Source organism: Onychomys torridus, chromosome 2 (assembly GCF_903995425.1).
Source record: "Onychomys torridus chromosome 2, mOncTor1.1, whole genome shotgun sequence".
Classification (NCBI taxonomy): domain Eukaryota; kingdom Metazoa; phylum Chordata; class Mammalia; order Rodentia; family Cricetidae; genus Onychomys; species Onychomys torridus.
The window spans coordinates 1,639,014-1,652,452 of NC_050444.1; the positions used below are offsets into that span (position 1 = coordinate 1,639,014).

At 39.4% G+C, this 13,439-nt stretch overlaps 1 protein-coding gene across 6 annotated transcripts in view; it reads right to left on the reverse strand.

Moving 5' to 3' along the window:
* The window catches only part of LOC118577749 (suppression of tumorigenicity 18 protein), a 157,752-nt gene that overhangs the window by 22,878 nt on the left and 121,435 nt on the right, over positions 1 to 13,439 (reverse strand). For all 6 annotated transcript variants that reach the window (XM_036178391.1, XM_036178392.1, XM_036178389.1 and 3 more), the window contains 2 exons: positions 8,072 to 8,317; positions 2,834 to 2,949 (listed from right to left, as the gene is read on the reverse strand). In XM_036178391.1, coding sequence (XP_036034284.1) covers positions 2,834 to 2,949; positions 8,072 to 8,317 — 362 coding nt within the window. The remainder of the gene's footprint in view (positions 1 to 2,833; positions 2,950 to 8,071; positions 8,318 to 13,439) is intronic.

The window sequence follows — 13,439 nt, forward strand, 5'->3', positions numbered from 1 at the left end:
GTTTCTAAAATCCTACCTTCAAAAGACAGAATTTTGCCATTTTGGAAGGCATTGAAAAAAATCAAATGGAAAAGAAGTTTAAAAAAAAAAAAACTGATGAAGAGGCTCAAATAGCAGATCCAAGGGGAGTAAGTGCCAGCCTCTCATAAGTGGCCTTCTGGAAAGAAAAAGTTCTGAGAAATGTGAATTCTGGTGTGTCTGGTACCCTTCACTATGTTGTGCAGGTCACTAAGACCCAGGTGAAGCCTGAACTCTGCAACTCACTGTTCATAAATGATTATGAAATCTGTAAAGAATGCCAATATCCAAGCTTTTTAAAAAGCTACTTGAATATCAGACAGCAAACTGGTCCTCTAGTCGGATTGATCTACTGATGTCTACTTTGTACAAGGCCCATACTTACCACTGGCCAGCATATGAAATGTGCACTCTATCTCAGGTTATTGTGCATGTAGCTTAAGTATCTAAGTAGTATGCAATACATGCTATGAACTAATGATGTGGCCAAGGCAGAGAACAAAATGAGGAAAGAAGAGTAGAGATGCCTTCTGGGCCTCATTCTCAAGGCAGACAATGTAGAGCAGGGAAGAAATAATTGTACATGCTGGCAAGCTAGTGATAAATTCTGGAAGGATCTTGAACCCAGGGTAGGACTGTTAGCCCTAGAGACGAGGAACTGCAGTAGGTGGAGGGCCTCTCTGGCAAGTGACACTGGAGGAAAGGACTAAGAAACAAGAATATGAGCTCTTTTTAGAGACCATGGGCCAAGGTAACAGCAATTGCAAGGCCTTGAGACAAGTGTGCCCCTGATGAGCATGGGAAACAAGAGATGAGGTTGCCCAGTGCCTATGTTCTGGGTCTAGGAGGAGGAAATGCTCTGTCCTTGTGAGCTAGTGGGTATGCCTCAGAGGTTAGAGCCAGGGATGGCATACATGTAGGAAGAGGAGAATAGAAGTCTAAAGACTAAACTGCAGGCATTTCAGCCACCAGAGAACTGTGCTGAATCTAGGAAGCAATTATTGTGAGGTAAAGAAAGTCCTCAGGTGAGGGGTCCCAGGAGTCAAGTGTGGCTGGTGAGTGATAGATCATGGAGGAGAGCATGGTCAAAGTATCTGCTGTCTGTTGGGCAGGAACAAGGGTCAAAGATACACCTCCACACTGGAGGTGAGAGGACTGTGGGGAGCTTCACAAGAACCCTGGTTTGGGCACAGATGTAAGAATGGAAAAGATTCGGGAGGATAAAGGAGTGGTGTACTACTAAACACCTTCCCAAGGAGTCCTCTAAGAACAAGCTTCTCCAGGAGAGTTTTTAACAGAAAGAATGTATTTATGTAGGAGATGGTGCCCAAGTAGAAAGGTTATTCTTTTCTGGAAACTCTAACTGGCAGCTGTCTACATATCTGTGCATCACTCTACATTTTCCTGATGGCAAGTTATTTTCAAAATGTTATTTGCTTGCTTCCTCCCTCTCCCACTCCCTCCCTCCCTCCCTCTCTCTGTCCCTCCCACCCTCCCTCCATTCCTCCCTCCCTCTGTCCCTCACTCTCTCCTCTCCCTCCCTCTCTCCATCCTTTCCTCCCTTCCTCCATTCCTCCCTCCCTCCATCCCTCCCTCTCTCCTCTCTCTCCCTCTCTTCTCTCCCTCCCTCTCTCCATCCCTTCCTCCCTCCCTCCATCCCTCCCTCTCTCCGCCCCTCTCTCCATCCTTTCCTCCCTCCCTCCATCCCTCCCTCTCTCCTCTTCCTCTCTCTCTCTCTGCCCCTCTCTCCATCCCTTCCTCCCTCTCTCTCTCCAACTCTTCCTCCCTCCCTCCCTCCCTCTCTCTATCTCCTCCTCTCTTCCTCCCTCGCTCCCTCCATTTGTCCCTCACTCTCTCCATCTCTGTCTCCCTCTCTCCCTACCCTCTCTCCATCCCTCTTTTCCTCCCTCACATTGCTAAGTAACACTTCTTGCCTCCAGGTTTGTTTGCATTCTGTTTTGTTTTTATGGACACATAGTAATTGTCATTTATGGGGCTGCTATGACATACATCTTAAGTGTCTCCCAAAGGCTATGTCAAGTGTTGGAGGCCCCATAACCATGGTGTGTTAGTGTTTAGAGATGATAAACCTCAAGGAGTATGGACAGTAGGAAGTCACTGTAGTTGTGCCCCAAAGGGGATATTAGGATCCTTCTTATTGTTCTAAAACACAATGATGTAAGCAGTTTTCTCCACTATATGCTTCTGCCATAAAGTCCTGCTTCACCACAGACCCAAAGGCAATAGAGCAAAGTGGCCATGGATTAAAACTTCCAAATTCATAAGCTACAATAACCCTTTTTCTTCTTATAAATTGATGACATCTGGTACATGGTAGCAGTGACAGAAACCTGAGTAACACAGATAAAAAGTGATTGTTTGACATATATAATTTATATTAATGGATAAATCAGGGTAATTGCTTATTCAATTCTTCTGAGTTAAAAACCCCCAAGAGGACTGGAAATCATTTCTTCCCATGTCATAATTTTCAGAGTAGTTACAAGGTTAGCTGACTCCTTGAAGTCAGGATTTAGAAACTGTGGGTTAAGATATATCTAGCTAAGAACCTGTGACCAAACCTCTCTATTTTGTTTGTAAAAAACAGAGGTTTCCACCTCTTGATACATACTTTGGAAGTTTCCTTAGTGCAATGCAGAGTATTAGGTAAATGCTGACTAGTTGAGATGTCCTAAAGTAGTTATAACTTTTCACTCTCCTATAGTAGTAAATTCAGGGTGTTATCACTCACAATTGTAAATTTATGTCTCCTAATTGCAGACTCTTTTAGAGCAGGTAGCTGAGCACTACTTACGTGATTAGCTCTTTCTTGAGATCTCTTGAATGGATCTTGGATTTGGGGCTTGGAATAGAGGCCTCTCCAGCAAACTTTTTTTCCTCTAAATTTTCAAGGGAGTTCACAGGGTCTTTCTGGAAAGCAAATAACAGCCAAAAAAAAAAAAAAAAAAAAAAAAAAGGTGGTGGTGGGAAGAGAGGGAAGAGAAAGGGAAAAGACATTAGGGAACCATGAAAAGACAACTGGATTTGAGATTATTGGTGTCAACTGAGTTTGAAGTCATACCTTGTGTCCCACAAAAGAAAAATTAAAAGATAATGAATAAAAGGACATGTTCTGTTTGTTAGAGACCTTTATCCAAAGAGCTGGGGATTATAACTGAGGAAGTAACACCTTTTAAAAGTTCACATTTTTTGTGGATATGGAGACAATTTCTTGAACTATACAGTTGTTAATATATTAGAATATTTCAAGCCATTTCACTAAATAAACATGTCCTAATGAATGCATGGATCATTGTTTGCCTATCCAGCTGCCACAGCAGCAGCCGCAGAACAAAAGGAGCATTGTACCATAAAAAGAGCATTGGTAGAACTACCTCAATGTGATGTTATTTTATAACAAATTAATAGACTCCAGCCTGGTACAATACCATACTTTATTTTTTGTGTGTGTGTTGGTATGTATTCTATGTTATTTTACTGATTAAAAATAGCTGATATTAATATGCACTGAAAGGTAAATGTGCATGTGTCCAAGCTGCAGGGGTCTTTTTCATTGCATCCCCCACCCCCTAGTAATCTGTGGCAAGGTAGGTGGGTGAAGTTTGTTTTTAAAGTTTTATTATGAGAATGGATAAAACAGAAGGACTCCTGATGAAGGAGCTTTCCACCTGCCTGTTCTGTGCTCACTTAGATGTGGATGTTGCTTACTAGCACTTCCATTCCAGTTTAGAAATGGCTTTTGAAAGTTGATGTGAAAGCTAAATTCAACACTGTCTCAGTGTGGAAGAGCCTGCTTTCCTACTTAGATCTGTACCTTTCGCAAAGTGGCATGAAGTAAAATAATCATTTTATTGTTTTCTTTATTCTAGAGTTGGGAACAAAAGTCTCTCCCTGAAGGCATGTCCATTTGCAGCCAAGCATGGGAATGTTTCTGGTTGAGGGTTAAATCTGTGTGTTATGGGATGCAGGATTTTTAAAGAAAATTATCAATATTAAAGTTCAAACTACTGTATCGCTAAAATGCATATAAAACAGTTTGGCCTGGATACATGTTGTAAAGGGTTTCTACAAGATGGTTTTATTGGTGAGGACCTCTGAAATATTTTATAACTTTTTAAACTATAGACTCTTGTGCTTTCAATTGTTTATAAATTGGTTGTATTTTTTGCTTTTGCTTTGCCTTAGCATTCTACTTTACAAACCTGCAGAGAATATATACATATGGGGCCATAGCTAAAAGAATTTTCAGGATTAGTTCTGTTATAGAAACACATTATACTGGATGAATTTTTAAATAGCACCCAGTATAGAATTCAATAATATTTTTGAGACTGTTATTCAACACTTTAAAAGGGATAGTTTTGAAAAAGAGGAATTTTGTTCTATACAAGATATACAAGGAAAGTATGTATATGTATATTTAGAGAGTATGCATGTGCAACCAGATTTTTCAATGTACAGATGGAAGGTTATATTGATTTCAGTAAAGATCAGAATATAATGGTAACATGAATAACAGATAATAGCATCTGGCACTTTTAAAATCTTAAACCCTGAAATTTTTCAATAACTGACAGTGGAATGTAGCTGACAGTCCTAGTTATTTCTCAGAACTTTCCTTTTGAGATATTTTGATATATTTCCAGGTTCAGGATATTTTTTAGGGGGCATCTGGACAGGCTATTTTGCTGAGAGAGATAGACAATATTTTCTGAAAATTACCACCAAAATTAAGCAACTGAGGTTCATATGAACTAGATAACAGTGAATTAAAAATAATCACTCAATTTCTGGTGGTATGAGTGCTATGAGGTAGGGAGCAAATGGGAAGAAATGCTTGTAGGTCTTCAAACACTCATGAGGAACTGCTAGGGTGTACTCAGTGTCCCCAAGCAAGCACAACACAGGGATCTTGTTTCTTAGTCACATTCTGAAGATTTGCCAGAGCATTAAACTTTGGTCCTCATCCTTGGACCATCCAAGGCAATGATAGCTTCCACACACCTTGTCCAAACTATTTCTTCCCTATTCTGCTTCCATTTCCTCCTCCTCCTCCTTATTTTCCCCTTTGAACGTTTTCTTAATATTCCCAGAAACCTCTGTTGTAACTTTTTCTTTCTCTTTTTATATATTACTCCCACTTTACTTTTTCTTTGTCTTTGGTAATTCTAAGCTAATCACTTAATTTCTGTAACACAAGGACCAACACTTACACCTTCTTATGTATCAATTCTCTTCTCTGGAAATGTTACTAAACTTGTTTCACAGGAATGTTGGGATCATAATACATGGTATAAAAGGAGTTATTGTGGTTTTTTTTTTTTTTCTGCATGTGGTGCTCCTCTGCTATCTTCTGAACAAGGATTCTGAATACAAGTTATTAATTTAATCCAAGTTACTTTTCAAAAATTGTATCTACCAAGTCTCATACTTGTTTGCTTCAAGATTCAGAATATTATGTGAAAAATACTCTTAGCTCATGGACTACATTGGTACCAATGAAGGAACAAAGAACAAAGGTAAGAGTTTGTACCAGGAATTTTAATGCTTGAGCATCACTTTTATGTGTGTCCCCACCAACTATGAACACCTATGGAAGAAGTGTTTAGCTCACTCAGGGTAAGCACTGTGAATCCACAGTTAGCATCCTCCCAGTCCTCCTGGACTCTACCAGTGGCACTGAATTTCAACATAGCTTCTAAGTTCCATTTCAGAATACTTCAGTTGAAAATTGTAGAGTAAGACTGCCCTGACAGACCTAAGTAAGCCATTCTGGAAACAAAGGACACCTTCTTCTTCATCTCCCTCCACCCTCCACCACATCCATCTCTCTCTCTCTCTCTCTCTCTCTCTCTCTCTCTCTCTCTCTCTCTCTCTCTCTCCCCCCAGAGAATTGAAACATTGTTACAAATATATGTAGGGGAAAACATTTGAATCTATACAACTACCAAGATGAACCCAAATGTTTCCTTCTTTTTATTTGTTTTTCTGAAAAAAAGATTAGAAGTAAAGATAAAATGTTGCTAGGAGATGCATTTTCTGACACACTAGGCTCTAAGAAGGATAGACAAGAAGGCAGTGGGAGAAGTGGCAGATGGTATAAAAATGTAATGGTAGCCAAACTACCCTGGATACCCTGTATGAAAGGACATCATACAAGGGCTCATTGCTGCATTTCTGCATAGGTTCACATCCTCCTGGCTGACACTGGGCACCAAGATTCTAGGAAGGTTTCTGGTATACAAACTGACCAAGGTTCAGTCAACACAGTTATGTGGTCAAGAATAGAATGTTTAAAAGCCTGTCATGACATAGTGTTGAGCTCTCAGAACATGCTGGCATTCTTATTCCATATAAGAATGAGATGCAGTTATAGCTACTCTATAAAGCACTATTTTTCTTGAAACAGAATGACTTCTATTTAGCCCACATCATCTCCCAGAACCCTGCCTGTTGCCTCCTCAGCTCCACTAGTAGGTGGAGTGTGGTGTAACTTTGGTTCTTTTGTGTGTACACAGGCTGGCAGTAGGAGAAGTTTGTATTCATTACTGCAGACCAATAAACCGCCTATAACACTAAAAGTATTTGGAACATATCAGATTTTTTGAGTTAGGGATATTTAACTGATGAAGTTTATGTAAAGATCTGAAAATCTCCTATAAGTTACAGAAGTGTCAATCTAATTGAATGCTGCTGCTACACAAGCCCATTCATTGTCTAAGTGGTGATGTGGATTGACATGGATGATGTTGATACAAGGAGTCCTAGGCTCAGGGTTTCTTCCAAATGGATGTCTTATCACCACCATGGGTACCTGCTAGTGTTACTTTCATTTACTTATTAAGAAAGGGTCTCATGGTGTAGACTACACTGACTTTGAACTCAAAATCCTCCTGCCTTAGTTTCGTGGGTGCTAGAATTACAGAATTACAGGTGTGTGCCCTATGCCACTATGAGCAGGCCTGAGGCCAGGTGAGCACCATGGTAGAGATGAAGTATTTCCCCTAGTGTGTCTCCCAGACCTCTCTCACTGCTTATCCATAGAGATGCCAGAGGAACTATGTAGAAGGAGGGAAGGAAGGGAAAGCAAGAAAGTAATGGAGAACCTGTGGTCACCACTGCAAATGTTGACTCACTCCCAAGATAGTAAACAAAAATTAAATTGCTCCCCCCATCTGTGAAACACAAAAAGCCAAACAAGATCATACATATTTCTGAAGCAAATCAATATGTCAGTCTTTTAAACATACCACCTACAAAGCCTCTCAATGACATTTCTGATTAATATCACATTCATCACCAGGGCTACCTTTGTACTTATGTGGGACCTAAGCATCTGCTCAGGCCGCATCAATGGCTCACTCTCCAGAAATGAAGAGGGCCTGATTCTTCCTATTCTGTCACAAACTTTGGCCCCTTTCAAGATAGTCAAGCACACAAGTATGTTTCCTGGACTCTGGGACTGATTCCACGTAGATGTCCAGAGACCTGATCTTTCATTTACTCACAAAACTCTCCACGGACATGTCCCATGTCTTGGGACCTCCAAGACACCAAAGACGTGGCTTTGACATGATTTTAAGACTCTTATTGTCCCTGGCTGCATTTCACTTTGACACCAATTTAAAGTGTGTTACTGAGTTGGCTTTTAGTGTTGAGTAACGTATTGCCCCTTACAGGCTGCTGTGAGGACAACTGCCGTCATTTTGAGAATAAACTCACTATAATGATGCTAATTTAGGCAAATGACCTGAAAAATTGAGTTCCTTAATAAATTTCTTCTGAAATTTAAAAGCATTTAAAGCAAGGCATAAGGGTTGAGAAGATGGCTCTTGTTGCTCTTGAAGAGGACCTAAGTTCAGTTCACAGCACCCACATGGTGGCTCACAATCATCTATAACTCCTGTTCCATGGGATATGATCCCTTCTTCTGATCTTCATAGGCACCAGGCATGCATAAATAAATTCAGGCAGATCATTCAAATACATAAAAATAAAACAGAAAATGTAAAACAAGACATTAACACAATACCTCTCTCTCCTCCTCTGTCTTTCCATGGGTTTTGCTATAGTTGATGGGCATATCCCAGCCTTCTTGGTCACAAAGAGCCTGATAGAATGCAGCATTGACAAGAAGGCTGCTTGCTTTGAATGGGGAAGAAGACTGGGTTGTAATTGTAGTGTGAGGGGAAGTTGGGGGTATAGACTTGTCCAGGATTCGTGTTTTTTTCATGCTTAAATCCAATGTGCCATTTTCATCCACTTCTATCTCAGCTCCCTGATAGAGAACAGAAACAGAAACAGAAAACATTTCAGCAGTGTGCAGTTAGAGGCTAGCCATGTGGGGCTTTTAAAGGATAATTTAAAATGTAAGCTTTTATGGAAGTATATCTGCTTTTAAATCCAGCTTTCTGATTTGCATTGGGTAACATTCAATTCTTAGGCAGACATTAAAGAACAGTCCATTGATATGTTTTATATTTCTGGGTTTAAACAAAGTAAGCTTAATGTAAATGGGATGAATTGAGTAAAACAATTTTATATACTTGCATATTTTTAAAGTTTAGCTTCAAAAGTCTTCTACCCACTGGAATTATCATTCCAAACTCACCATTTTAACATTAACATTTTATCATTATTATTTGTATTCAGCAAAAGTGATACATAACTTCCCAACTACCTGAATCATAATATTAATCTAACATTAGAAATATGCAAACCAAATCAGCTAGAAGAGAATTTTCCAGAATGTTGCAGGATTAGGAAAGCAACATGCACCTTAGACAATCTCAACTAGAGAAGTTTGCTTGCTGATTTTGTGTCAACTTAACAAGGCTAGAGTAATCAGAGAAGGAGCCTCAGGAGATTCAGTTGGAAGACATTTTCTCAATTAGTGACCCATGGGGGAGGGCCCAGCCCATGTTGAGAGGTGCAGTTGCTGGGTTGTTTATCCTGGGATAAGAAAGCATTCGGGGCAAGCCAGTGAAAGCAAGCCAGTAAGCAGCTCCTCTCCAAGCCCCTTGCCTCCAGGATCCTGCCCTGTTCAAGTCCCTAACCTAACTTCCTTTAGTGATAAACAGCAATGTAGAATGACGATTTGGGATGAAGGCATTCGTTTTCTAGTGCTTCCTGTGAGACTTAATAGTGATGAGGCTTTCCAGGCCCACTCCCTTTGGGATCCCTTGGCCAAACTGCTAATGTTTCTGAGGAGTAGCCTTTCTATTTGGGTAGTAGCCACTCCTCTTCAAGATTTGCACTGTAGGTGGCTTTTGTTAACATTATCAGAGCTCCCTAAAGCTGAAAAAACATGCCTATCAACTCTCCAAATGAATCAAATAAGCTTGCTATTATTTCTACATCACCCATCAATTTATAGTTAACTTCTTGGCAAGTTCTTGACTTTTCCTTTTTAGTTGGCAAAGGAGACATCTTTTTGATTATGTGAGCAAGATCCTTACTCCTGCAGTCTCCGGATACTGCCCAGAGCATACGTTTTAATGCTCTTTTTGTACCCCTTTTCTCAGCAGTCACACAGGCTGGGATCGCTACTTGTGCTTGATTGAGAAATCAAAGTCCCTCTTCTTTCTGTTTGTTTTACTCACAAAGTGCTATCCAGTCACTCAGCCCATCAGCATTTATGGGAGGTAAATACACTTCTAATATGACAGGCTAAGATGCTTTGGCCATATCTTTCTGTCCCTTTTTAGTAAATAGTTTAATCTCCTGTGATAGTTTTAAGCCCTGAATTTGACATTACAGCTTATCCAGGATAATAACATAGTAACCACAGCATCTTATGCCATCTGTATAATATCAAATACATTTTTATATCAGCATTAATAAACCTCAGTTACAAAAAAATCCAAGATATTAACCATATCAGTGCCACCAGCCCCCCTTCTTACATGAGCTCACAATACATTCTGCCAGTCGGGCATCAAAGCAAATTTTTGCTTTGTAGTTGATATGTAACTATAGCAATGAAACAGAGCAATAGTAATCAAGCTTAATGGCCAATGTAAAGTAAAATGCTAAATATTGTAGTTACTGACATTTTTTCATAAAAAAATAAAAAAAAAAACCTTGGGTTAAAGCTGTACAACCAACATTCACATAAAATTCCAGACCTCTGTGACAGATGGCTTAGGAAAAAAAAGCCATGTGACTGGGCTGCAGAGTTTTATAGTGCAAAACCCATAAATAGTGCAGATTTAGTTTTGAAAAATACCAACTATTCCAAGAATAGTCTCATATATATGTATATGTATACATGTATATTAGTTTTTATAAAAGTATTTCAAATATTGTTTAAAAATTAGAGATTCTAAAAGCCATTACAATTATTTGTGTTGTAAATTAGAGTTGATTAGAAAAATCTCACTCTTAAACTTTGAAAAAGGTGTCTCAGCTTGCTGCTTGGGGCACCTGACTTGGGGAAAATGGATATTGTGTGCTGGGGATAGGAGTCCAGATGGGCTTTAAGTAAGTGCACAGATGCATCTGACAATTACACTGTAGCAGGAAAGGCCCTTTCTACCCATGGTGGGGATCACACACTCACAGCATGGGTTTTTAGTCAGAGTAATACCACCAGGCACCATTTTCCTATGCTTTGAACTCTAATTGTCAGCACAGAAATCTGAGTGGTGAGAAAGGCTGGTGGAGAGGCAAGGCCAGAGTTGCAGCTGAGTTGGCCCTTCTCTCTTACACCTTCTAACACTTAGATTTCTAAAGAGCTATTTGGGGTCTCTATTTGAAGTATTTATACTTTAAATTTCCTGGGGCTGGCTATATACCTTCCAGCTTAGGAGGTACAACATAGGCCATCTATTGATGCCGCCTTTGAGATACCCACCTTACTGCTGTGGATGTGTTCATTGCATTACTGAGGACATGCACAGTATAGAGAAAAGAGAATCTCAAAACAGATTGTTCTGGCTTTCAAGGGCATATGTTATCGGTAATGACTTCTAATGAAAGGTACCAAGTTTATTAGCAATGATGGTGAAACTGAAGGTTTACAGACCTAGTGTTGTAATCATTTCTCCTAGAAGATAAGTAATGCCATAGATGTCTAACAGCAGGGACAAGATTAGTGTAACTGGGGCACCTCTGTTAACTAAAATAGTAATTATGAGAACCAAAGATCAGGTTAGAAAGTCTTAAACAACTGAAGATAGCACGCACTCTATTCTTACTCAACAGTTACTAATTGATACCACTGTAAAGATGATAAACATATGAAATATATTTATAACACAGAATTATCCAGTGCAGAGAAGAAATGACTAATCCAATGTGTGAAATTAAAATGAAATTTAGAGATACTTCCCCAAATTTCTAGGCCTTGTTCAACAGACATTTTGAATTTGAAATCATGGTCTACCAAGCTCTTGGTTTAACAGTGTATGAGCCATAAAGCACTTCAGAAAATATAACTAAGGCTATGTGTGAATTCAAATTTCATTTCCAGCAATTATAGTCATGTTACTCACAGAAAATCATTATTTCTGTTCCACTATTTCTTCCACTGAAAAATGGAAAGTTATTATCTATTTTAGTCTTTAGGAGGATTTAAAGGGATTCACATGGTCAGAGAGCTATGAACAGTATGTAACACATAGTAGATATTCTACAAATCACAATCCTTATAAAGACATAGCCCTCAGCTATTTGCAGGGTTACAAAATTAATATTTCATTTCTTTAATTGTCTTGAGGCAGGATCTTGCTACATAGCACAGGATGGCCTCAAGCTCATGGTACCCTATCTCAGCCTCTCTGGTTACAAGCTGAATCACTATGCCCAGCAAGAAGCTAGTTGTTACATATCTAGTTACAATTCACTTTAACAGTCAGTTTTTTATGGTCTCTGCCTTAAGACCCTCATCATCCTTCATTCACAATGTGTGGTACAATGTGTTCAGATGTTAAAATCTGCTTTGGGTTCTAACTACCCAGGGCCACTGGGGTATTCCTGTGAGCAGGCAGCACTAATAGCATGCTGTTTCTAGGCCTTGTTCAAGCAAAAACAGACTTTGAACTTTAAACACTTCAAGTAAGTGTCAATTTTTGTTTTCTTTTAAGGAACTGTGCATATGTCATTTTTTCTAAACAGGTGGGGAAAACACCAAAACAAATAACAGAATGCTTGGCAAGTAGCAGTGATGAGGATAAAGATAGACTTGAGGCATGTTCTACCTCTATGTATTAAAACAGGCAGGCTGGTGCAGCTCTCAGGGGCATTGACAGAAAGTGCCCAGCAAACCTAGGATGCTCACTCTCTATCCATCTACACTCATGACTCTACTCCTACCTAGAGTCACAGTGGTTGGGAAAAGGCACCTTAAGGTATGGACATTGTGACCAATTTATGTTTCCAAACTCATATTTATGTCAAATAAAGATGGAGGACATTTTCTATATCTTAGAACCAACAAAAGTACTGGAATAAAACGAAAACTAGTATTTCCGACAAAATTACCTTTTAATCCTTATGATGTTCACTAAGAACTAAATGTACAAATTATTCTCTCCTTTCTTAAACAATATGAAAGAGATCTGGTGGTATGAATATGTTAATCAGAGCTAAGATGGTATTTAAAAACAAATAGTTTCTCTTAATATCTAAAATGTAGTGGCTCTGGGTTTGGAAAGTGACCAGTCAGTCATGTTAGACATGGCCTAACATTGCATAGATATGATGTGTACCTGATGTATAGATGTGTAACCAACACAGGTTGGTTAAATGGGCAACAGTGTGGATAGCAGGGTAAATTATGTATATCATCTGTGGTGGTCTGAATGAAAATGATCCCTGTAGATTCACAGTAAGTGGCACTATTAGGAGGTGGCCTTGTTGGAGTAGATGTGGCCTTGTTGGAGGATATGTGTCACTGGGGCGTGGGCTTTGAGTTTTCAGAAGCTCAAACCAGGCCCACTGTCTTACTCTTCCTGCTGCCTGAGGATCTAGATGTAGAACTCTCAGCTACCTCTCCAGCACCATGTCACCCTGCATACTGCCATGCTTTTGACCTTGATGACAACAGACTACACCACTAAACAGTAAGCCAGCACTTTTAAATGTTTTCTTTATAAGAGTTGCTGTGGTCATGATGTCTCTTTACAGCAATAGAAACCTTAACATCATCATATTTTTATATTTAAAATATGATAGAGACTCAGAATTTCCTTGCCCCTCTGAAAACACTCCAAGTGTTTTGCAGATCACTAATTCAGAACCCTACTTAGTGTAGAGTCACTTGTGTACTTGTAGAAAACTCCTTTTTGCCTGAGAGAGTATTTCAGCACTTTTAAGGTTTGTAGGCTTTGGCCTATAGGTTGCATGCAGTGTGCTCTTCAATTAATTCTCTGATCAGTGCTGTAAACAACCAAAAAGCA